This window comes from Acanthaster planci, linkage group LG12, assembly GCF_054643075.1.
Source record: "Acanthaster planci isolate LZ-2023a linkage group LG12, COTS_SCS, whole genome shotgun sequence".
In the NCBI taxonomy this organism is placed as follows: domain Eukaryota; kingdom Metazoa; phylum Echinodermata; class Asteroidea; order Valvatida; family Acanthasteridae; genus Acanthaster; species Acanthaster planci.
This window is the reverse complement of record NC_141788.1, coordinates 13,161,405-13,185,102: the sequence shown is the minus strand read 5'-3', so window position 1 is coordinate 13,185,102 and position 23,698 is coordinate 13,161,405. Positions and strand designations below refer to the sequence as shown.

General features: G+C 38.5%; 1 protein-coding gene and 1 long non-coding RNA gene across 3 annotated transcripts; one reads left to right on the top strand and one right to left on the bottom strand.

Moving 5' to 3' along the window:
* The first annotated feature begins 2,155 nt into the window (after nt 1-2,155).
* On the top strand, nt 2,156-22,528 carry LOC110989974 (glutathione peroxidase-like). 2 transcript variants are annotated; one of them, XM_022254699.2, is made up of 8 exons: nt 2,159-2,386; nt 11,108-11,200; nt 14,641-14,720; nt 16,750-16,897; nt 17,129-17,274; nt 17,693-17,717; nt 18,196-18,255; nt 19,294-22,528. In XM_022254699.2, the coding sequence occupies exons 1-8, from the start codon at nt 2,255-2,257 to the stop codon at nt 19,336-19,338; spliced, it is 729 nt and encodes a 242-aa protein (XP_022110391.1). In that variant the 5' UTR covers nt 2,159-2,254; the 3' UTR covers nt 19,339-22,528. The 2 variants fall into 2 exon arrangements, with proteins under 2 accessions (XP_022110392.1, XP_022110391.1); XM_022254700.2 differs by lacking the exon at nt 11,108-11,200 and having other exon boundaries at nt 2,156-2,386.
* Nucleotides 4,163-7,750, bottom strand: LOC147797169 (uncharacterized). Its single transcript, XR_015427357.1, has 2 exons — nt 7,468-7,750; nt 4,163-5,180 (listed from the first exon to the last, which is right to left on the bottom strand). It is a non-coding gene; the product is annotated as an uncharacterized LOC147797169 (long non-coding RNA).
* Nucleotides 22,529-23,698: the final 1,170 nt, after the last annotated feature.

Here is a 23,698-nt window from a genome sequence, read left to right as displayed (position 1 = left end):
GGCAAATCCTTTAAAAAAAGCAAATGCTTGTGTCAACCAAAAATACACATAAATCCAAAACAAACTGGAAACCAATTAATAAATACAAAACAAAGACAAACAAAATACAAGTAACCAACAAAGAAAAAATAAAGTTTGACAGTGAATGTACGTTCAGAAAAGAAACTGTGTGAAAAAATTAAGATGATTGGGCGGATAGAAATATCGACATTCAGATAATTCAAACTGATAATGTAGGGCCTACGATGTAAATTGCCATTAGGTCGAAACATTTGGCTATAGGAGGGTGCCAGCAAATTATTTTATAGAATACATAAATAACACCTGCTAGTATACATGTTAAGGTTAATAACAAGTACTTCAGGTTTTGTAAGATCGGTTGACTGATGAGTTTGTTATGATACGAATAAGTTTCTTTTGCAGAACAACCAATTTATCTAAGTTCGTCCTAAAAGAAGAACAGGGATGAATAAAGAGCTTTCAAAACTTCAAATGGAACAACTTATGCTTAAGTCTGAGAATCACTCTACTTTTAGACTGTTAACTCACAATTTCATCAACCTGAAATTTCCAAGTCAATTTGTAATCAACACTTTATAGACTTATTTACTTTTTCCACAATTGTTTTGTCTTATATAATGTTAAGGTTTGATAAGTTACAACGTTTTTTCCTGTTACTAAAAGTCATGTAATTGCATTTAGATAAATTGAGGGATATTTTGAAAGGTTCACTTTGAGCCAGTCACATGCATCAACTACTTGATTATTCACTCAGTAATTCGTGGAGGGAGACGAGATTTTTGTGACAACAAAAATGGTGTCGTATGCATTTAACATTTGTGAGAGGAAATTGGATGTATTGGGGAGATCATTGATTCATAGCAAAAAATAATGGTTTTAGCAAGGAACCCTGAAGTACCCCGCATGTACGTTCAATTTAAAATGAGAGAGACAATCAACTGTAGGCAACCCCCGCGAATATCGTAGTCATTAAGAAGAAGATCACGATTTAGTGTCCGAGGCTTTAGATAAATCTAAGAATACAGTGCCTGTAAAATAAGCATAATTATCTTGAAATCGTTGGACTATTTTTCTCTGTTAAGTCAATTAGAGCCACTGATGTTGCGTATAAAATTATGAGTAATTTGATCGAACTCGAAAACCGTATTATGGACTGATAGTCCTATCCTATCACTTTTTAAAGAATTTTTGAGAAACTGGTTTGTACAGAAATTGGGCGATAATTACTGAGCTTTGGGGGATCTCCAGTTTAATGTAGGAGTGAGTTTGACAACTTTTAATTTGTCAGGGAAGAAAAGGTAAATATAAAGGATCGCCTACGTGGGTTATTTATCACAGATTTAATAAGCCCTAGTTTGATATCAATACCAGGTGACGTGTTATTTTTTAATTTGGAGACAATATCATAAATATCAGTTTTAGTGATGGAATTAAGAAACGGTGAGTTTACATATGGATTTGTCAAATATATTTCGGAATTAGTTTTAGTTTTAAGAATTTTTTGGCTGAGAGAAGGCCTTACTTAGGCCTACTTGCACGAAAGTAATTAAAAACATTTTCAATGTCTTGAGAGTTACTCTCTCGTTATTTTTATTAGGCCTACTACTCGTTATTTTTAGCTTTTGCAAATTTATCTTTATTAAAGTTGGCTTTACTTACTTTTTAAATTAATGATAGTACATGTACTGAGTTAATTTATCACGGAAAGATTTGTAATTAACAAAATGATTAGGGTTGGATTCCTCAAGTGTTGTTGTTTTATGTTTAGTTGAGTTTATTTCCATCAGTCTTCCGTGACTTAATTTTTTTTCTTAAGATTATAATTTTCTGCATGTAGAGGAAAACTGCTTTCACAAATTCACAAATGTTCAAAAATTGCAAGTCACGGTAACACTGAGTTAACAATGCGTAGATGCGATGTCCCAATCCATGCTCCGTGGGTTGATAAATGTACATGTAGGTAAAAGGGTAAAAGCGCAGGAGGGCTTCCGTTTCTAGATATAATAGAAAGTACAGGTGCACTCATCGATTCGCACTGTCATGTCACGTCAGGCATAAGAATAGCCTAGCCGGGGTTATGTTTCCTTGGTCTCTGAGTTGCACAATAATCATGACAATACTTGTACATGTATTTATAAAAGAAGGCGTTGCGTTCCATTCCAGCAATTCCATCACCATGATCACGTGAACGCGATAGGTCTATTTTTTCGTGCACATACTGTCATGTCACGGGATGAGTATGACTCTCGTCTATGATGCTTTGTACTTCGCCATTCAAAGACCTTACACTTGTCTGTTCGTAATCACGTTATTATTTGCCAGCTACTGGTGGAACTTGTGGGGTGTGTTTGACAGTGAAACAATGGTGAGCTATGTAGACAAAAATTATTAGCTGCCCCCGTAATATTAATCATACAACGGCCTAAATACAATGAAATAGTCGCAGCAGGCCAAGCTGTTGAACGGTTTCAAGTTTGGATCTAGTACATGTATCGGTATACATATGCAGCAAGGTATGAGACGGAGAGAAACCCCCCTGCTTTGTGTTGGTCATTGTCTCGCAGGAATCTGGGGAATTCCTTTCAGACATCTTGGGGGGGATGTGTTAAGTAACAATAGTCTGGAATGTGTATAGGGATTGGACATGTTACGTTGGGGAGTACCCCTCGGTCTCATTTCTTGCTGGGTATACTGGGTATATGTATTGGACAGACTTCTGTTTACCTTTTCGTACCAATCGCGTGCATTGGAAACAGGATCCAGACCAGTCTACACAAATGGATCTTGACTTGCCTACCTGTATACTACATGTACATGTACATCATGTAGGCCAAGGCCTACAGTGTATTTCCCTTAAAAAATCCTTCAGGGGTATGAATCAACTGAAAAAGACAAGAAAAATGTGTAGGCCTAGGCCCTATAGAAAGTAAATATGTGATCTGATTGAGAAAATTTATGAAAAAAACCATGATGTTTTAAAGTGGACAGGCAAATGTGTGTGTGAGTTTGAATGTTGTCGATCATAGGCCTATTTGTGAATTGTAAACATGGTAAACATCCTGTTTGGATGGAGTTCAACCACCGTGTAATAGTGAATTGTAAATGTTGTGTGAGTTCAAACATCTTGTTTGTGAATTGCAAACGTTGTGTGGTGACTTCGTGTAATAAACCTTTTCGACATTCGCAATGCATTGTGGGTTTGGATGACGTACATGTACATGCAATGCCTTTTATGCTCAACCCTATGGGAGAAGTGTACCTGCATGGCTGCAAAATGTTAATCTGTAAATTCCATTTTATTTCACACTCCAATTCAAGCCGCCCCCCTTCTGACAACGTGTTGCATTTTTGATTTGGGATGAAGATATTCACAAACTTCGAAGTTTAAGGCTTGGCAGAGAAGGAAAATTCAGAGAATTTCTTCCAACAACACCACTTTTTGTAACAGACCGTGCTTTGACTTCTTCATGAATGTTAATGTTCCAGTATTGTCCAATCAAAATCCAGCTTTGACCAGTCACGTTCATTTTCAGCCTGTAGAGGGACTGGTGCCCTTAGAAAAAGGCAATAAAAGTTGATTTGCTCTTACAAATATTTGAAAACATATAATTTGAAAATGTTTCTGATAATAGTACGCATGCATCTGTGAGTTAATGAGCTGATACATAAAAAATATTTAGTAGAAAACTGTAACTTGATTTTTGACTGGTTCAGTTCTCCCATAGGGTTGTGCATAAAATGCGTGCATGTTTGTCAACCACACCCATAATGCATTGCGAACGCCAAAAAGGTTTATTATATAGTGAATTGTCATGTGTGTGAGTTCAAATTTCATGTTTGTGAATTGCAAATGTGTGTGTGAGTTCGAACATTGTGCTTGTGAGGTTGAACATTGTGCTTGTGAGGTTGAACATCGTGCTTGTGAGGTTGAACATTGTGCTTGTGAGGTTGAACATTGTGCGTGTGAGGTTGAACATTGTGCTTGTGAATGGTCAGGGCCAATTTCATGAAGCTGCTACACGTAAGCACAGTATTGTCTTGCTCAGGAAAAACAGGTTATCAGCCAAAACTTCATGTAATTTTTAGGATAAGTGAACATCATGCTGAACACCAGTCACAAGCAGTATAGAACCCATGAACATTTTGGTTGGTAATCTTATTTATTATCATTATGTTAAATGATGATTTGGCAATACATGTATTTAAGTACATCAAACTAAATCTTGACCAGTTGACCTAAAAATTGATTCTTAAAATGTCTTGAGTCATGCTGCATGTATCAGCACCAATTGGTTACATGTACATGTACATTTATATGGGTTAAAGTTCATGTTTCTCGTGGAGTTTTCTCTGGTTTTCCTTAGGACTGCTAAAAGCTTAAACGATAGTTTCAACAAATTTTACATAACTGTACATGTACACGTATACATGTACATTGTACATATAGTATCCAACCTTTGACCATCTGGAGAGAGAGAAAAAAAATAGACTTCAATTTGTTTCATACATTAATCATGTTAGTATTACATGTAACTTCTTGAGTGTGTAAATCCATACATGTATACATGTAGGTTTTCATACTTTGTTCCTTTTGCTCTAACAGTCACAGACAGTCAAAAAATTCTTCCTCTTCTCCCTCCACCATGTCCACTGTACATGTACATAGACATATCATATGTCACTTCTGTGTTTTTGATTGATCGGACAACTCTGTCAAGAATGCATCTTTTTATACAAAGGTTTTAATAAATGTTCTAGACAGTTTTTCCTGTACCGGGTAGGTCGAGAGCCCATCACATGTCCAGTCTTAAACAGTAGATAAAGCACCCAGCTGGCTGTGTGCCATCTCATGCAGTATGAGCACCATGGTACATACAGTGTCATATGAACCTGTACCAAGAAAGAGATTATTTACAACCACTCGCGAGGGGAACATATTGGTACCATAACATGGATTGAGTAGCATTTGGAAAACAGGCACGATGCAGACTACGTCATGGGTAGTCAGTCTGCTTCACCACCAAGACCTCTGTATGCCATATGTGGCCCGTCGTCTACCTTCCACCTCTATGCCTGTGCTTCGAACCAACCATTCTTTGGTGCATCCAGGCTAGCCGTAGACACTACACTCTACTGGGCTGCCCTACGTTGTCTTCTGTCTGGTGAATATAAGACAAAACAACTCTGATCATTACGCTACATGTAAGCCCCTGACCGGTGCCTGAGACCTCCACACCGGGGGCACCTAGCCAAGAAACAGAAGTGCGCTACCCGGGTCAACTTCCCAGTGAATAAGACTTTAGACTACATACGAACAGCCTACCGGGTGTAACCTTTCTACCACCGGTACCTGTTCAAGGAGGCCTGTGGGAGATGATTCCGTGCCTTACCCGCAGACCCCCAAAAACTGCCACACGCCTGATCCCACTGATGTCCGAGACCTCGTCATCAGGGCACCTAGGCATGAATTGGACAACGGCGATCTTTGGGCAGACTCCCCTCCATTTCTGGCCCTGCCCTGGTGACTACGCCGTTCGAATTTGGACCTGCTATTGCATTTTTCCACTCCTAATTCATGCCTCGGGTGTACGAATTCACCTAACTTTACACCGTCGTGGATTGCACATGTCCCCTGTCATCCCGTGCTTTTCCAAGGGGGTCTTCAGCAATATGTTGGCATTATATTTCCTACATGGCCTATCATGTACGATCTCCATAGATTCTTCCGCATGGCCTTGCCATGTCCTGCTCACTGCCCGGACGCAAGTTTCTCTGATATGGGCGTGTCCAAAATTTATATACTGTGATTGGTTCGAGGTCCATGAGTTCTTTCAATGTAGGCGTGTCCAAATTTGATGCACTGTGACTGCTATGGGGTCCAACAAAAGTGGGCCTACTATGCATGGGCCCCCAATTTGTTAAGAGTGTGCCTAGGGCTAGGGGTCCTTACTCTGGTAATCTTTTACCGCCCAGCCATTCCCACAAGCAAACACCCTGGCAACTGTCTCTCAATAGGCGGATGAACAGTTGAGGCTGGAGCCTTCCTTAACATATCCTTAGCATATTAGCTTACCAGCTGTCCTGGATTCCTAACTTTGAGATTCCTGTCCTCGTACATTTTCCGATCCAATGGTAAGTACCGGAAAGTTCGGCTTTCAGCCTTGGCCCGGGCATTGATCACACTAGCAAACCTTTGGCCTGAGGGTGAACCCTGTAAGTCTGGTACCTCTTGCCAGACTTATATGAGGCCCTACCTACTAACGTTCTCCTGACTCAACTGTCTTCCTTCAATACGTGATGGACTGACTTCATCCAGTCACACCTTTGTTGGCAGTTGAAACCAAGGATGGGCCCTCAACTATTAGTTTCTACTGACACTTCCTAAATTTCGTGGAATACTCCTGTTCCTGAACTCTCAGATCTCAGGGACAGGAGTACACTGGTTACCACATTGTCACTTCACCAGATAAATCACCACGGAGGTACACCCTTACTACGCCTTGGCCTCCTGACAAGACAAATGTTCCTATAAGCCACGGACTTTGGGATTTACCTGAAGGTAACCCACGTCTCGACGCCAACAATTCCTTTACAGATGTCTGCTCTCAGAGAAAGATTCACACAGTAGAACAGACTCTACACTGTATATCGCAATGTGACTGAGCCAGTCCTTTGAGGTACTCGGCAGTCTGCATATTGTCCTCCCTGCCTTGGCATGGAACATCTAAAGTTGCCAGACTCCCTCACCTACGGGTCTTGATCACAGACAACCTCTTTTTTTTTCAGCAGAGTATGGTTGCTCGTCTTCGCGCCCCTCTCTGTTACCCCTACTTCCAACAATTCTGTCAGAATTGGTCCGGAAAGACATCTTCTATTCATGCCATTCAGGCCTTCCTAACCCTGAGGTCTCATTTACCCAGATTGCTAGCATGGCTAGTATACATCTACTCCAGGAGTAAACAGTTCTCCATTTTTCATGGCATGACGGACAGTGTGGGGCTTCAATTCAAACACTGATAAATGCAGTAACCGACTCTTTCTTCTTCTACATGACTTGAAACTGCAGTCATCAATCTCATGTAGCTACCATCTGCTGTCACAACTACCTAATATGCTTCCCCATTTAACTTCCCTTCCTTAGCCAACACTGACTCCAAGTAGATATGGAAGGGCTGCATAGCACCGTGATCAGAATATTGACAAGAATATAATATAAAATCAGTGCTCTGGAATATGTGATTGCTGAGCTTTCAGTAACTGAGTACCTTCTTCAGGGCAAGCAGATTCAGTTCAGTCTGCTTGCCCTGAAGAAGCTACTCACATATTCCAGAGCACTGATTTTATATTATATTCTTGTCAATGCTGTATACTGACTCCAGATACCCTCTTTCTGGCATGTTCATTCAGTGTTTCCTTCCTAATAGTTCATATTCAGTTGGGACTTACATGTATGTGTCCTTGAGCTCTTCCAAGGTCCTTCTCCAAGTCCTTTGTAGAGGCTTCTCCACCACACATTTTGGTGGGGCCAGCCCCCTAGCTACTTCATTCCTGGATAGTCAGATGATGATATCCTCTACACATACTCTCTTTGGGTGATAATACCACTGCATCCCTTTCACCCACATCATAGGCTAGCATTCAAAGCCCTGTTCATTCTCCTCTCTTTGACAAGACATCTTCGTCTTTAATGTCATAGAGTACTTTTGTTCTCCTATAATGGCAAGTATTGCCTCACTGCCCTAATCTTTGTAATGATACAGTGCCGGGAATCAAAGCTGAGAGATAGTGTGCCTCTTCTGCTGTCTTTACCCTTTAAGTGAGAACTTTACCTGCGATAGTTAGGTTCCTCGGCCATTAACTTCATTGTTCCAAATGGCTGATCTTCACGGACATCAAACCTAGCCGCCCATATCGAGGTTTAAGACACCAGGTTGATATACATATACTCTGCCAACATCCTTCTGCTGTGTCTATCGGAATTTATCTGCATAGTAAAGTGCTAGACAACTCTACAATCATTTACCTCATGCTACCTTTTGTATGGTTTGCAATGAGTTCTGTTGAGGCGTGTCTATAATAACTTCTTCACTGAGACCATGAAGACCCGTACTCCATGAGCTACCTCCATCTCTTCACCATATCTATGGATACCCTCTTTTCATGGATTCACAAACTTCAGTGCGTCCTCGCCTTCCCTTCGACGACCCAGCGTACAGTGCTACTGTGCATATAAAGTGACTGTTTGGGTAGGTTGAGTGCAATGGACTCCTCCCTCACAGGAGTGTGGGAAGAGTCTGCTAATGAATACCTAATACCCAAACAGGCACAGCCCTCCTGTCCTCCCCACTCTGGCTCAGACGTCACACTCCAAAAAGGACAAACATGGCAGCGGTGCCACTATGCATCATGGGCCTATAGAGGGCACACTACGGTTGATCAAGTTTTAGCAAATAGAATCAGACGCAAAGGAAATTTGCATATATAGTGACAGTTTGGGTAGGTACATGTATTCATTAGCATACTCTTCCCACACTGCTGTGGGGAGGATTGTACATGTACATCATTCACATGGAAAGGATTTTTGTACCTTACCTTAACAATGGCTCAGTATGTTCTTAGTCTCAATCCAATGCTTGAAGGACATTATTATAAATAATATGATTTTCAGTTTAAGAGAGAAAAGTCTTGAAACAGTACCGTGTCCTGCGTTTCAAACCAAAATGACGAATGTGGCCAGCAGTATTGATTCTTTGAAAAGTCCATGTTCACGTTCTTTAAAAAATTATTCCTGTATCTGTAGGAGTTAATATTAATCTTTGTGCCAAGATGTATGTTGTAGGGTATTTTCTTCAGATGCATGCTGATGTATATTGCTGTTGCTAATTTTGCAGATCTCAAACCATTAAATTCTCTTCATTGAATACCAAGCACACCTGTAGGCTAGTCAGACTAAGGGCATTGCAGATCATCAATCATTTACCTCTTTACCCTTGTGGCTGGTACCACAGTTGACTGACAAAGCATGTTGTCGTCGGCACCCGCTCGTGTTCGAGCATTGGGATCGTCGCTCTCATCCTATTCCGTGCTTGCTCTGTTGGTGGTATTGGACATGGATGGAGGCCCAGTCTACTCCTGAAGAGCCTTGGACAGAAGTCACAAGGGAGTGTGGGTGGTGAACTAGTTTAGGTGAGTCGGGCCCTCCTTAATTGCAGCACGTCGCCAATCATCTTCGTGATGACGGTTGGTCTCAAAGGTCTCAGTCCCCTCCTGGTCGGTTCATGGCAACAATTTCCCAAACCTCTGGGTCAATGCTGACTTTTTTCAGAGAGATCTTCAACTGATCCTTAAAGCATCGTTTAGGGCCTCCTCAAGGCCTCTTGGAGGTTATTGTTGATGGCAATGCATTGCACTGCCATATGCAGCCTGCAGAGGTAACAAAGCCTAGAACATTGATGGTTGTAAAAATCATGCCATTATAATAGAGAATTTCTTAAACTTCATTTCTTGTTTGGACAGGCACAAGTATGAAAATGGTCAAGCCCATATCAAGTCATAGGGCTGGTGAATTGAGTCAAGTCAATTAAAAAACATGTCTTGATTTGACCTGACTTGGAGTTAATTGCCAACTCCAGTCATTTCAACACTGAAAGAAGACTTCTGTATGTGATATAGGAGGCTCAGGTAACTTTGCTGGTCAACTTCATCATCCAGTGCAATTGTCATAGACAAGGCACCATCTTGCCCACATATATGCAATGTACATGTATGTCATGGACTATCCATCGGCATCCATCTTCGAGTGATTTTTTTATGGCCCACAAGAAAGTCGCAGGGCATACAATGTACACGTACATGTACATGTACATGTATGCTTTGCCCTTCTGTGTGGTATGGGGACAGAACACAAAGGGAAGTAACACAACGTGTACATGTACAGTACTTGTATTCCTGTCCTTAATGGTTAGTCTGTTCTCTATGGTACATGGAAGTACCTATGCAGTGGATAAAAATGGTTCTTGGAGAATGTTAGTTAAGACAAAAGGTTGTTGATTCGTTATATGCATGTACTGTACATGTGCATGAAGTCAAGGCTTCATACAGTACATGTACATGTACATGTATGATACACTGTATGCCTCATACTTGTAAGTCTGACAAAATCTTGTCCCCAACAAAGTAAAGGCCCGAAGTCCAATAACCCCATACATGTACATGTACATGTAGGTCGGAACCCTCATATCTAGGTCCAGTAAGTACCGTAGGTCTGACAGTTAAAATATTTTAATTTCTGTCCACAAATCGGGCCCTTCATACATGTAAGTCCAATGGCTTGTTTGGCCAAGGCATCATAGAGCTACATGTACATGTACGAGGTGCAATCTGTATTCTGATGCCTCTATAGTCCGATGCTTCAAAACTCTGAAATACCTGACTTACATGTACATGCACCATGATGTATATAGACTTACATGTTCCATACAGCCCCATGCAGCTTAGGTATATGTATGCTGTGTTTCTTTTATCACAAAAATGTACCGGTATATGTACTAGTATAATCTACACTGGTGTATACCCGTACATATAGGGCTAGCATGGTCAGCTAGCATTGGGGTACAGTTGCGACTATGGGATCTAAAGACACGTACATGTAACTCTCTCCGATGACATGGATGAGTGAAAGTACTAATTTCAAGTGAGTCGTACCCTACAGATGATGTACATGTATGATATACATGGTGATGGAGCTAAGTCGGTATTGACTTGTCTTAAGATTTGTGCACAGTGGTTACAGGTGCGAATGGTGCCTAATGTACAGTACATGTATGTACTTAATAGCATGTGATTTTTTTTTTCCAGATTCCAGAAACCTACAGTGGAGTGGTTTAATAACTAGCTCAGCATGTGCAGTCAGTAGCCAGAATTTCATCTACAAGAAGATTTGATTCATTTAAACAGTCCTCAGAGAGAAATACATGTACCATAGCATTTGCATGTACAGTAGTTCAGTCAGGATATCAGATTCACTGAAATGATTCCTCCATAATATGTCAGCCTCACTACTCTTGTGGTGCCTCATATATTCCAGGCTATGGCATCAGGTTGGATTACAAACTTCAGGGCATTACCATCTGTTGTTTTTGGATTTACAAGGATGTTTAGCTGCACTCCAAGGCCAGCAGTAAGTACCCAGTAGGCATAATAGATAAAATCAATAAACCCAACTGAATGTTGGATAAATGTAAGTTCTGAAATTGTTGTGTGCATTTTTATAAAGTCTGCAGTAGGGAGGTTAATTGTACATACTGTATACATGTATGTACACTGGCAGGCATTTAGTATTGCTAGGTATGGTGTATCACAGCACACTTCACTTTGCATTTTTAACAGTTTAAACTTAAAGTATTTTACTGTCACCTGATTATTTATAACTTTTACGTGTAGTTGTACATGTAAAATACACACATCATAAGACTTAGGTGTACCACAGTCTCTTTCACCGTACACTGCAAACAATTTTTTTAAGGTAACCTACATACAGCATGCATGTACATATCCCATGTACCTTAATGTGCATATCTTGTGTGATTGTTGAGAATGCTTTATTGGTTTAATGTATGATACAACAAGATGTTTATTTGGTATCTCTCTTGAAATAGAAAAATCTTTATTTACCATCAGATAGCAGACTGTATAAAGTTCAAAGTGTTATTTACATGCAGTGGAGCTAAATTACACCAAACAGATTGTCATAAGAAGGTCGGAAAAGGCATTTTACATACATGTATACATGTAAAAGGGGAAAATATCAGTTAAACACAACACAGAAAGGTACACTGTACATGTACATGTACACTGTACATGTACACATGTACAGATACTATGTAGAAGATGTTTGAAGCTGGCAGGGGGTCAAGATAAAATACCATGTCCTGTCCATCTTAAGTGTATTTCATACATGTATGTACAGTGTGTACTAAGAATTGGTACAATACTTTCAGTTTTATTGTACATGTACAGTACATGCCATTGATTAACTGCTAATTCATGATATTTCAGTCTTGTTTGTGCTTACTTGACTGCATGTGCATGTGCATGTATATTATTCAGAGGTCCACCAAGACCATGGCAATGGAGGGTCTGCCGTTTATGTTGTGTGAAATCCCATGCACCTGCGTGTGTGGAACATGTATTTTTTGACCAAGTAAATGCTTAGTCTTTTCCAGCCTTCCCTTTCTGAAGCAAATACAGTGTATTGAATCTCATTTTGCAGACATGCATACACATGTATGAAATATCCGGTACTATGAAGGGAATTGTCGCTTAGTACTATAGGTTAACTTAGAAAAAGTTCCCAGATTAAATTCAGGGAAGTTTAAAAACAAAACAAGCCAAAACAACAATTTTCTTTCAAATGTTGAGAGGAGTACTGCAGGAAACAAAAATTTAAAAAATTGTTCCAAATTAACACATGTACATATACTGGTACATGTAAGTTAAGCCCTTGTACTAAATATCTTTGTGTGAAAAATTGTAGTATTGACAAAGTATTGTAATATCTGTCAAATCTGAACTGTGGCCTTTGCACTCTCTGATTATGTGACCCAGTGATGATGTACGTATAAAACTCTGATTACTCAAGTCAATTTGAGTAATAATTAACAAGTGGAGATTGATAGAGCCAGAGTTTTTGCCAAGGTGTTCCACGCCATGGCAACCCTATACATGTACATGTATATATGCATCAGTGTTAATAACGGCAGCTTGGAGTAAGCACAGGCGTGGTGAAACATGGTATTTGTAAACCTTTCTTTTTGGTTAATTGTGTGTAAATATAAGTTATGAGAATATACATGTACATGTACAGTACATGTATGGGACGTTTGTTGAAATACATGTGTGTTTTACTACATGTACGTACAGCGTACATGTACATTTGTACAATGTAATAATTTTTTTTGGAATACACAAGCTTTTTCATGCTACCATATGTTAGAAGATGTACATTGGTGACAATTTTGCAAAATCAAATGAGACATGTATGTACATGTATTCCAGCACACAATTAGGCACCGGCGCACATGTACATGTCCTTACATGTACAGTGTACATGTATACATGTACATGTAATGGAGGAAGGCCATGATGTACAGTAAGTATTTGCATGTGCCTGTACTATATTGGGTTAGTGTGTCCTAACATTACTACAAGTGTTGCCTTGAATTGAGTTTCCTATGGATTATTGTAGATTGGTCTGAATGTGCATTGTTTATACATACTGGGTGTGTGATGTGAGAGAAAACCAACACCGTCCAGACTGCACTTGACGTATGCACAATACACTGTATGTAACGTTATGAGTATGATCTCATTACAGAAATTACAGTTTACATGTATGTGAATGTATGTACATGTACATGTCGCTCAAAGCCACATGGATCTCTGCTAATTGCTGGCATTACATGTACTTCTGTGAAAGAGATTGTAAACCTTTGGCTTCCTCCCTTGTTCCCTCATGGAGACAGATCTACATGTACATGTACATGTATGCTTGGAACAAAACATTTTAATAAACAGTTGCATATACATGTACTGTACTAGAGCACACAAGACACTGTTTCAGCAATTTTCCTGGTTCAGGATTTTTCCTACACGTAGTTCCAGATCGCTCAAAATGAAAACCTGCCTCTTTAGTCGTGTTTGTATCGTTTTAAGGCAAATTCTGTTTGAAAATTGAAATAAAAGCTTGTTGTACAAAGTGTGTTCTCACAAAATTTATGGAAAAGAAAGTTTGGCCAGATTTCCAATTCGGACTTCAACATTTTTGAACGGTTAGTCAAAACTCACGGGAGCCAAAACAAAATCGACAAAAATTTACAGGGCAGTGGGTCACTCAATATGTGTGATTCCAAATACTTTTTTTTTTTACGTTCAACAGTCCTAGACTTTTGTCTATCATCCATGGGTGGAGATTTATTGTCACGTGGAGTGGGGATAATTTGTACTCATCCATCGAGCTCAGCACAGCTTCCATCCCAGATGAGATTGTGACACCAGCAAGCAGAGTTTCAGTTTTTAAAAAACCTAACCCATATTTTTCCTGCTTTCAGATTGTGTTTTAAGTGCATGCAGATATGGTGCAAACATGTACATACTACGTGTAGCCGAAATGTGTGGATGTAATGGATTCATCTGTGTGCAGCAGGGGATAGTAGTCTTGAAAGTTTGCTCTGCATCTGAAAAGTCAAGTCATAAGTTACACAAGTTTAATATATGATCTATTTTCCCTGAATTAAAAACTTCTTCATGGAAAATCAGTTTGTCGCAATGAATTTCTCACATGGTTACTGGTACTTTTTATGGATGAAAAATGTCATTACTTTTGTTGATCCTGTTAGTCCAAATCGCATCCTGAAATCTTTGAAAATAATTGTGTTGTTTCTCCAACATGAGGTGGTCTACTGACAAAAATTGACTGTACCAGTACACATGACTATTTTGAACCAAAAAATATCATGAACCAAAAGCTGGTTTAGAAACTTAGAAGAATCCCAAGGATCTGGTCACTTAAATCTTACATGTATTTAAAACTTAAAAGTATTTTTCTTTTCCTTTGTTTAGGCAGCAGATGGGCCAACAGATATATATGGCTTCACAGTGAAGGACATTGATAAAAATGAAGTTTCCCTGTCTAAATACAAGTAAGAGATCATACTAATTTGTTTAAAAGTATATGATTGGTAAAGTATGTAAGTATTCAATTAATTCTTTCACATTACATGTAAAACAGTTGGCTTTTGCTTAGTTAAACTAATTATTCACATGATGTTATCAATGAAAATAATAAAAAATTGGTAAATCACCTTTTTGTCCAGTGAGGCTGGTCAGCACAGTGTTAATTTTCATTTCTACCTCATTCTCATCAATACCATGCAGTCTTGAATTTTATTTGTGATATACTTTTCTATCATTTGATTCACAAAACAAGTACAGGTAAATATGGTGTTTTTCTGAACAGTTAGGGATGAGGTGCCCTTTATGACTTTATTAGTACCCAAAAAAGCTAACAAAAATAATATATATATGACAAAACTAATATAGGACGAAAGTGAAATAAATCTAAAACAAAAATATATAAAGGATGAAAGAAATAAATATGTGGGATGAAACTAATGAAACAATTTATATATTGGACAAAGGACAAAGGTGATTTATAAACAGAACAGAAACTAATATACGACTAAACACATATAGACGACAAAACTAATAAATATAGAATGAAAATACTATATCCTACAAAAGTAATATAATGTAGGATGAAACTAATATATATAGGACAAAACAGATACATATAGGATGAAAGTAATATATAATGAAATTAAAAAAATATAGTTCTAACTAAACTCAAGTATAGAACAAAACTAATAAATAATAGAAAAACTTAAAGATATAGAATGAAACTATATTTATTAGTTTTGTTCTATATTTTCTAGTTTCATTAGAGTTTTGTTCTATTTTTTTAGATTTGTTCTATATTTTTCTAATAAATATAGAAGGAAACGAATAACTAGGATGAAGCGCCACCACCTCGACACCAGACCAGTTGTGATATACATGTAGAGCAAAATGTAAAATACATGTATATACATGTAGAAGGAAAATATAAAATATATAAGAAAAAGTGCCATCTACCGAGCGGTCGTGCCGCATGCATGCCATGCCTGACATGGAAAGAGTTACATGGACAACACTTGGTGCCCCTGTATGCAAACCTACTGTATATAATATGGGACTTGTCTGAAAAAAATGTGTTTTCTGTGTAAATGCTTTAGAATTTTCCTTACTAAATTTCACTTTTTGGGACATGTTAACACTTTCTGATGGCTGTTCTAACATTTTAAGGGAAAATTAGTGTTGTCTGTAACTCTTGTGGAACTCTTTCCCTCACCCGATACTCTTGATGATACGGTGGACGTCACAACACACTTGTCATAAAAATGTTGTCAAAATGAGTGGAGCTGTACGTGATCCTGTACCATGGCTTGAGAGTTGGAAAATGTGAACCTTCCTGTACGAGAAGCAGAACCCTGCTTTCAATGACTTGCATGTGGTTGCTGTACCCACTGGCACTGGGCCTGGACCTACTGCTACTGGTGCCAGTATTACTTGCATAATGCCCGACACTAGCAGCAATCTCCCTGATGGCAGAGGCCGACTGTCAAAAACGAACTGGGTGGTTGATGACTTTTTCTTTACTCACTGGTCCTTCTGTGTTTAGCTCCTGGTTAACCGAATCCTCTGAACTCTACTTTTAACAAACTCAGAGCCTGGTTTAAAACCTGGTATTTTACCCTTGTCACCTGTATCTGTGAAGGACCTGTCTGTAGGTTCTGTACTTCATGTACATGTACTTTATATACATGTAGGTACACTTTAATACATGTTCCAAAAAGTATCTCTGAAGAAGTGGCTATTAACATACATATAATTTTAATCAAAGTACTTGATTTAAATCTTAGAATGTAAATTGTAATTTATTTGATTTTTGTACAAAAGAAAAACATGTACATGTACAAAGATAAAAGTTCTGCAAAGTAGATGTGGAATATAGAAGAACAAGGAGAAATGTACATGTAAGTACCAGTATCAACACAGATTATAATAATCTATGAGAAATAGATCAGATCAGTGCAACTCCAGTTTAATCTTCCTTATTTTGTTTTTCTTTAGGGGTCACGTGGTTCTCATTGTCAATGTGGCTTCTCAGTGAGGCCTAACCAACAAGAACTATGCTCAGCTACAAGAATTGCACGCTACATATGCTGAGCCAAAGGGTTTGCGGATCCTGGCTTTTCCTTGCAACCAGTTTGGTGGTCAGGTACGCTTAACAGATTACGTTATAAATCTACCAAAGAATCAGAGCTAAGTTGTGATGGTATCAGTAACATGTCCATTTTTAGCCCAGAATTTACTGTTTGATTGGCCGTGTGACATGTACATGAACATTCACTGAAGCCTCACATCTACAGTGTTTATACACAGTTTTCAGGGTTTTTCCATTTTCAGCCCTGCATTTTCAAGAGTTTTTACTGTTTGGCTCTTCATGCAGGAACCCGGAACAAACCAAGAAATCAAGGAGTTTGCAGCAAAGAAGGGAGCGCAGTTTGACTTGTTTGATAAGATTGATGTCAACGGTAACAATGCCTCTCCTCTCTACAAATTCCTTAAGAAGAAGCAACACGGAACGCTTACTAAGTATGTCATTTGTGTGAAATTGGAATATAAGAAAATTAACATGCTATAAACTATATGAACAGGTTTGCCATGTACATGTACATGTACATCAAGCATTGTATACTGGGTCTCTTTTGCATTGTCACTGTTGGTTTTTGGTCTATGCACTCTGCTAAATGCAACAGAAGATGCATAACCTTGACACTGTGTTATACATGCACATGTAAATATATGCAATGCACATGTATACTGCTTAAATTTGGTAAATTCTGCTGAATTCAATAGTCCGGTATTTGCCAGATCATGTTGTATTTATACTGCACGTTGCACGTTAATGTACACGTAGCACGGCTACCGTTTAAGGAGATCATGATAAAAATTGCATCAACAGACCTATACTTTGTTGACATTTGCTTTTCTGTATTCCCTTTTCTTGCAGTGCAATTAAATGGAATTTTTCTAAGGTATGTGGTACGTTATATGAGTCGTTACTTGTGGCATAGAAAGGATACACATGCTCATACATGTAGGGTCTGACACTAATCACTTTGCCTTTTCTTCATCCACTCTCCTACTAACATGTAAATCAACAAACCCTCGGAACCCACGGCCTGTTATACATGTGGCAATTCCATTAGCTTGTCAGCCATATGCCTGTGTACCAGTTCTCACTCAACTAGGCAAAACAAAAAAATTAAAACAACTTGGTTCATCCAGATTACTTTCATGTGTCCAAAGAATTTGACTTGAATTGCAGAAATGTATTTTGCCCTTATTTGTTTTTCCCAAGTGCAAGCAACTTGCACATTTTTCATTGTACTTTCGATGTTATAACAATAAGATCAAGATGTGGTTAGTACATGTATGTGGCAATGGAATTGGCCTTCTCAGATGACTTCCAGGAAGTATGTTTGACGCATATTGTTGTCTTTTCTCTTGTAGTTTTTAATTAACAAGAAAGGAGTACCGGTGAAGAGATTTGGCCCCCAAACTAATCCCAAGGTACGTTACGTTTCAGATACTGTACTTTTATAATGAAAGGTACATGTACATGCAGGTGACACCATGGGTAAAATCCCCAAAATGGGACTGCCCTGTAATCCCGGAAAATCTCATCTCACTTGAAAGTACATAACAGCCTCAGTCAGTCTGTAAAACACTTCCACCCAGAATGCTGTAGTTTTCAACAAAACAGAATTTTTTGTTCTGTTTTTCGTGATGGTCGGTCGACAATTGTTTAATAGTTTGTTTCTTTGTACACACCATATCCATTAACAGGCGTTCCTTTTTTATGTGTAGTGTGTGTAGATGTTACATGAATGTAAATGAATGGGTTATACTGAACACAGCTGAAGACAAACTATCAGAAATTCACCAATTGTATTTTAAACTGAAATTAGAGGAAACTGAATGTATGGTATAAAATGAATTAGATCAATTTGAAGTTAAAATTTAATTTAGGAAAGATTTTCTTAACATGAAAAGGTTTCGAACTCAAAATCACCCCCAAAGCATGATGGGATTGTCCAAATTTGGTTGCCATTTTGGAGCTACATAGTGAGAAGATTTTCATCAATGAAAAGTACGATTTCCACACATTAAACCTGCCGTGTTCAAAATATAATTTTAGACTTTCATTGACATGGAAACTGACATGAAAGTGTGGTCATTAAGCATAATTGTGCAAGCATGTGCTTATATATACTCATTGCATACTTCAATCCTGGGTGAAGTTTCTTCCATGAATCCACAATGCTACATTGTTGAGGAGGTACATTACTGCAAAAATTTCCTGATTACTCTGGGCACTGAAAACTGCTCTGTTTTTTTTAAAGGGAAAGAGAACTTGTCATACCTGTACCTGTTCTCCACCCTGACCCCGCAGGTGTCGTTCACTTACTACGATCTACAAAGGCCCTGTAGTTCATGGATTTTTATTACAAGATCTTCGATTTTACTGTTGAAAATGCCACTGTGTTTTTCTCGATTTTTCACACTATAGTTGACTCAAACATGTTTGACATTGTTTCTTTTTGTTAGGATATAGAGAAAGACATTGTGAAGGAGCTTGATAAACCAGAATAGATCCTTGAATGCCAATTCTCCTTTCACAAAATCATCCAAAATGGTGCAAGAACAGATGGTGGATCCACTGCCAATCAACAGTTCTCAAACAACCTGTGTGGTGTGTGTGATGGCATCTACCCTGAAGACATCCTTCATTCCATTAGTCAAAGCTGGACCATTATGTACTCCCTTTGAGATCTGTGAACTCTTTTGCACACTGAGTACAGCAGTGCAACTTTACAATACAAGTCCTTCATTATTCTCTCAAGTATGGGTATAACATATTTATCCTCCGCAAATTTATATGCACTATCAGAAATTGTTCACAAGTGAAAATGACCATACAAGTACATGTACCATACAAAAAATTTGAACTGTCCAATATGGGATATGGCCCAGATGATCATGTGACAGGACAACATGGCATATCACACCTGCCATTAGACATTACATCTGTAGCCCTGAATCAGGCAGAATTTTATAATGTACGCTTCCCCAATGCGGAGAATAATGTAGGGACCACTAACCTGCCAATTCTTAAAGTTTCCTTTGGCGCCCTTAACTTTCCCATAAAAAAAGACGATGAAAAACATCAGGACACAAATATTACAAAATTGTATTGTTACTGTGGGATTAACCAGCCGACATTGAGAATTCAAGGTTACTTTATGGTATATTATAGAGATTTGTTGCCTTCTGTATAGGGGTCTATGGCTTTTATTTGTCCCCACTGGTTTTCAAAACATCCTCCATCACAACTGGCAACAATTGTTTTGTTACACTATGTCAATCAGGTGAACTGCTTCACATTGCACTTCATTCCACTTAGATAATCTTCACCAACAAAACGTTTCGATGAACAAATTCAACTGAATTGAATCATTGGTAGGGAGTACATCTTTTGTCTTGACATTTCTGACCAACTTTTCCAGAAAGTAATCTATTTCAGTTGTGGGTAACATTTGAAATGGGGGGGTGGTGTCCACGTCATGTCTGTGGCAATTCAAAATTCTGAACACACACATTTATAGAATGTTCCATAGTTTTCTTTGAGTAGATACGCTTCTTCATGAAAATCAAATTTCTGATGTATTTTTGAACGAGAGAAAACCTCCTCATAAAAACCAACCTGCTGTCATCTGCCAGCAATATTGCTTTGAAATTATGGCCAAATTGGTTCACCACCCTTGAAAATACAAACATTGCAGTCACTGCAGACATAGTGTTTCACTGTGCCTCACAGCACGTCATATACATGAACTAAGGAAGTACCAGCATGGTTGTACAACGTTATATCTAAGGTTACATCAATACAACGTGGTGGAAATGACACTTTCAATCTTTGGAAAGTACAAGGTAATGTACCCCCTATGGTACAGTGATAGCTTGTGTAGCATGATGAACATTGCTGATGTTCTTTTGATCCATTACATGCAAATTTATGGTATGTACATGATATGATATTCCACTCGAAAAGTGTGATGGTGCCACAGTACATGTATGTTATGAATAGTAATATCAAGGTCTTCAACTGTGCGTAACATTGTCAAAGTGATACACATGTGGATTTTGGAGTAATAATAAAATTGATATTGCGCTTTCTCCAAGACACGCCTGTTCATAAGCGCATTATATAGTTAAAAACAGTAACTAAAACAGGTTGAAATGAAGGAAAAAATGATGCCCCAAACGACTCTAGATAATATACAAACTTCTCCGGTAATCTGCAGTGGCTCAAAATAAAATCATCTTTCTGACCCTTCAACAAATACAAAAATATTTTTATTTGGTCATAAAATTGGATGCCAGCCAAAATTGTATAATTTTGAATGACTTAAATTATTTATTTGATGTTCACGTTTTAAAAGTAAGTTCACTTTTAGTACAGGTCATCATGTATATTTTAGGCACTTGACCAGTACCAATTCTTTTGTGGTATTTTAGTAGTTTTATATTAGGCATTGTGAGTTTGTTAGCACCAAGTGAGATCGGAATTGGAAACCAGCAAAATGAGACAAACCCTGGTATGACAATGGCTGTAGATCAGGCTCTATGAAGGCTGATTCTGAAACCGTTACCATGACGGGGGAACCGGCTGGATCAATGCGTGCTCGCTGTGATCTCAGCTAATCATATCACAGGGTTTCTCTCCTTTGAAGTTTCCCTTCCTAAATCAGTGTTGAATAATGACAAAAAATGTGTGTGAAGTTCCTCTTTCTTGTTGCCAGTGATAAAAGTTGACAATCTTTAAAGTACATGTATGAGATTGCTTTTTTTGGCAATAGTTTCTTGCAGTCTTGTTGTTGAGTGAGGCATATTATCTGATAATTGCGTGTGTCAAAATTCTAATTCTGCACTTGTAGTTTTCAAGTTCCGCATACTTATTTGTAATACTCAGTGCAAGAAATTCTGGATTATTCTGTGTATTCATGATAAAAGCATTTGCCAAAGACTACAAGAAAGAAATATTTTAAATGATATGAAACAGTTGATTAGAATGATTCCTTCAGCAGCATCAGAAGGAAAAGGCCAGGAAGAATGTGTAAACATTCTCGGTTGTAAGCATCCAGCCATTCAGAGCTCATACTGAGATAACCACTCTCATGTACTATGACAGACATTTTGCCAGCAGTTCAAAAATTTCAAAGTGAATTGTTATAAAATGTTGACTCTTCAATCACATGTAGAAAACTACATGGTTGGCATGTGGGACAAGTTAATGTTTCACATTTTCCTTTCAAACTTTCCTACTTCAAAAGCCAGTATTTCTGTCTTGGAAACTACAACGTATTTCTGGGTTGAAATGTATCTTTCAAATAAAGTAATTCAGAGGTGGATCCAGAATATTTTCCCTAGGGGAGGGGGTCAGGCTCATATCACTTTTTTAAATGTCTGACTGTCATGGACGGGCTGATGCACATGCTTACTGATGTACAAGTAACAATCCTTATAGGATGTCATCTGTTTTATTGTTACTGGTTTTTCTATTTTTTTGGGGGGGGGTGTTAAACAGAGGACCCTCAACTCCCCCTGGATCTACGTGTATGCCTGAAATTACCATTGGTCTTTATTCACAACATGCAGCTACATTATTAATGAAATATGAGCCGATGAAATGGCATATGAAACATACATGTTAATATATTTGTATTTGCATTCAAGCATTTTAATGATAACAAGAGAAAGCTCATGGAAAGAATGTGATAAACTTTGAGTCAGTGATCTTTCTTTATTTGATGTTTCTATGTGTAATAGGATGAATTTTGTGCCCCCCATTTTTTTTGAAATTCTAACTCCCCCAGAGTTAGGTCATGCAGTTTCTTAGAAATGTGTGGGTTGCTTGGCAGCGCGTGTGGGCAGGTTGGTAGCAGAACTTGCAACCAACCACAAGAGTCCTTGAGGAGGAGCAGATAAATTCAGTGGCCAGTGACCCTTCACTCCACTTAGCTACTGGACTCTCTGTGATCTCTCCTTGCATTGAACCTGCCACAATTACATATTCGCCCCTGTCCTGCTCTAGGTGAGTAACCCTGTCCTGCTCTAGGCAAAGACACCACTAGTACTGAGGCACCAAGGTAACCTCAGTGAGCCTATCGAGCTGTATGTACTGCTGGACAGGGAGTGACTTGAAGCGGAGTCGCATGCATTGTGTTCCCCACACCTGATTTACTCAAGCCGGGGAAGGAGAGACTGAGCAATCGAGTCCTACACACCATCTGCACATAGCCAACAATCCAAGCTTAGTGCCAAGTGAAGCTAGGGCCAGTCATCCCCAACTTCAACGCAACTTCAAGCTACGCCCTTCATTTAGTTTTATTGTTAATTAATTTCTTGTGTAAACAGAATCCCTGGGTTTTCCTTGTTTTTTTAAATATATGTATCCTTTAGATTTAGGATATCTGTATTTTTGTACAGCGTGTTAAAACCTTTCGCTAACTTAGCCGGAAGCGCACTTATCTCCACTGGTTGGCTGACAATAAAATGGCGTAAACTAGTAAACAAATAAATAATGTAAGCAGGTGTCATAATTTTCATATTATGCCCGCTACATATGTATTTCACATTGGTCAGCACGCACAGAAGGGTTTGTCATCTCTGGCATTCTTCATAAACCATGCTGTGGGATGATAGCTTAAGTCCAATCCATATTTTTTACCCAGCAAGTATTTTTAAGAGGTTGCTTGACATATTTTTTTTCACTCAGAAAATTATTCAAAAACTCCAGATGACATTTTTATCACCAGGCTCATTTGTCTTTTTCACTGCCAGCAGTGTAACGGGCCAAGACATGCATTCTCATAAGAACTGTTGGGAAAAAAATTGCTAAAAAAGTAAAGTTAGCTCCTAAAACTGTTGTTGACCATAATGATCAAGGGTA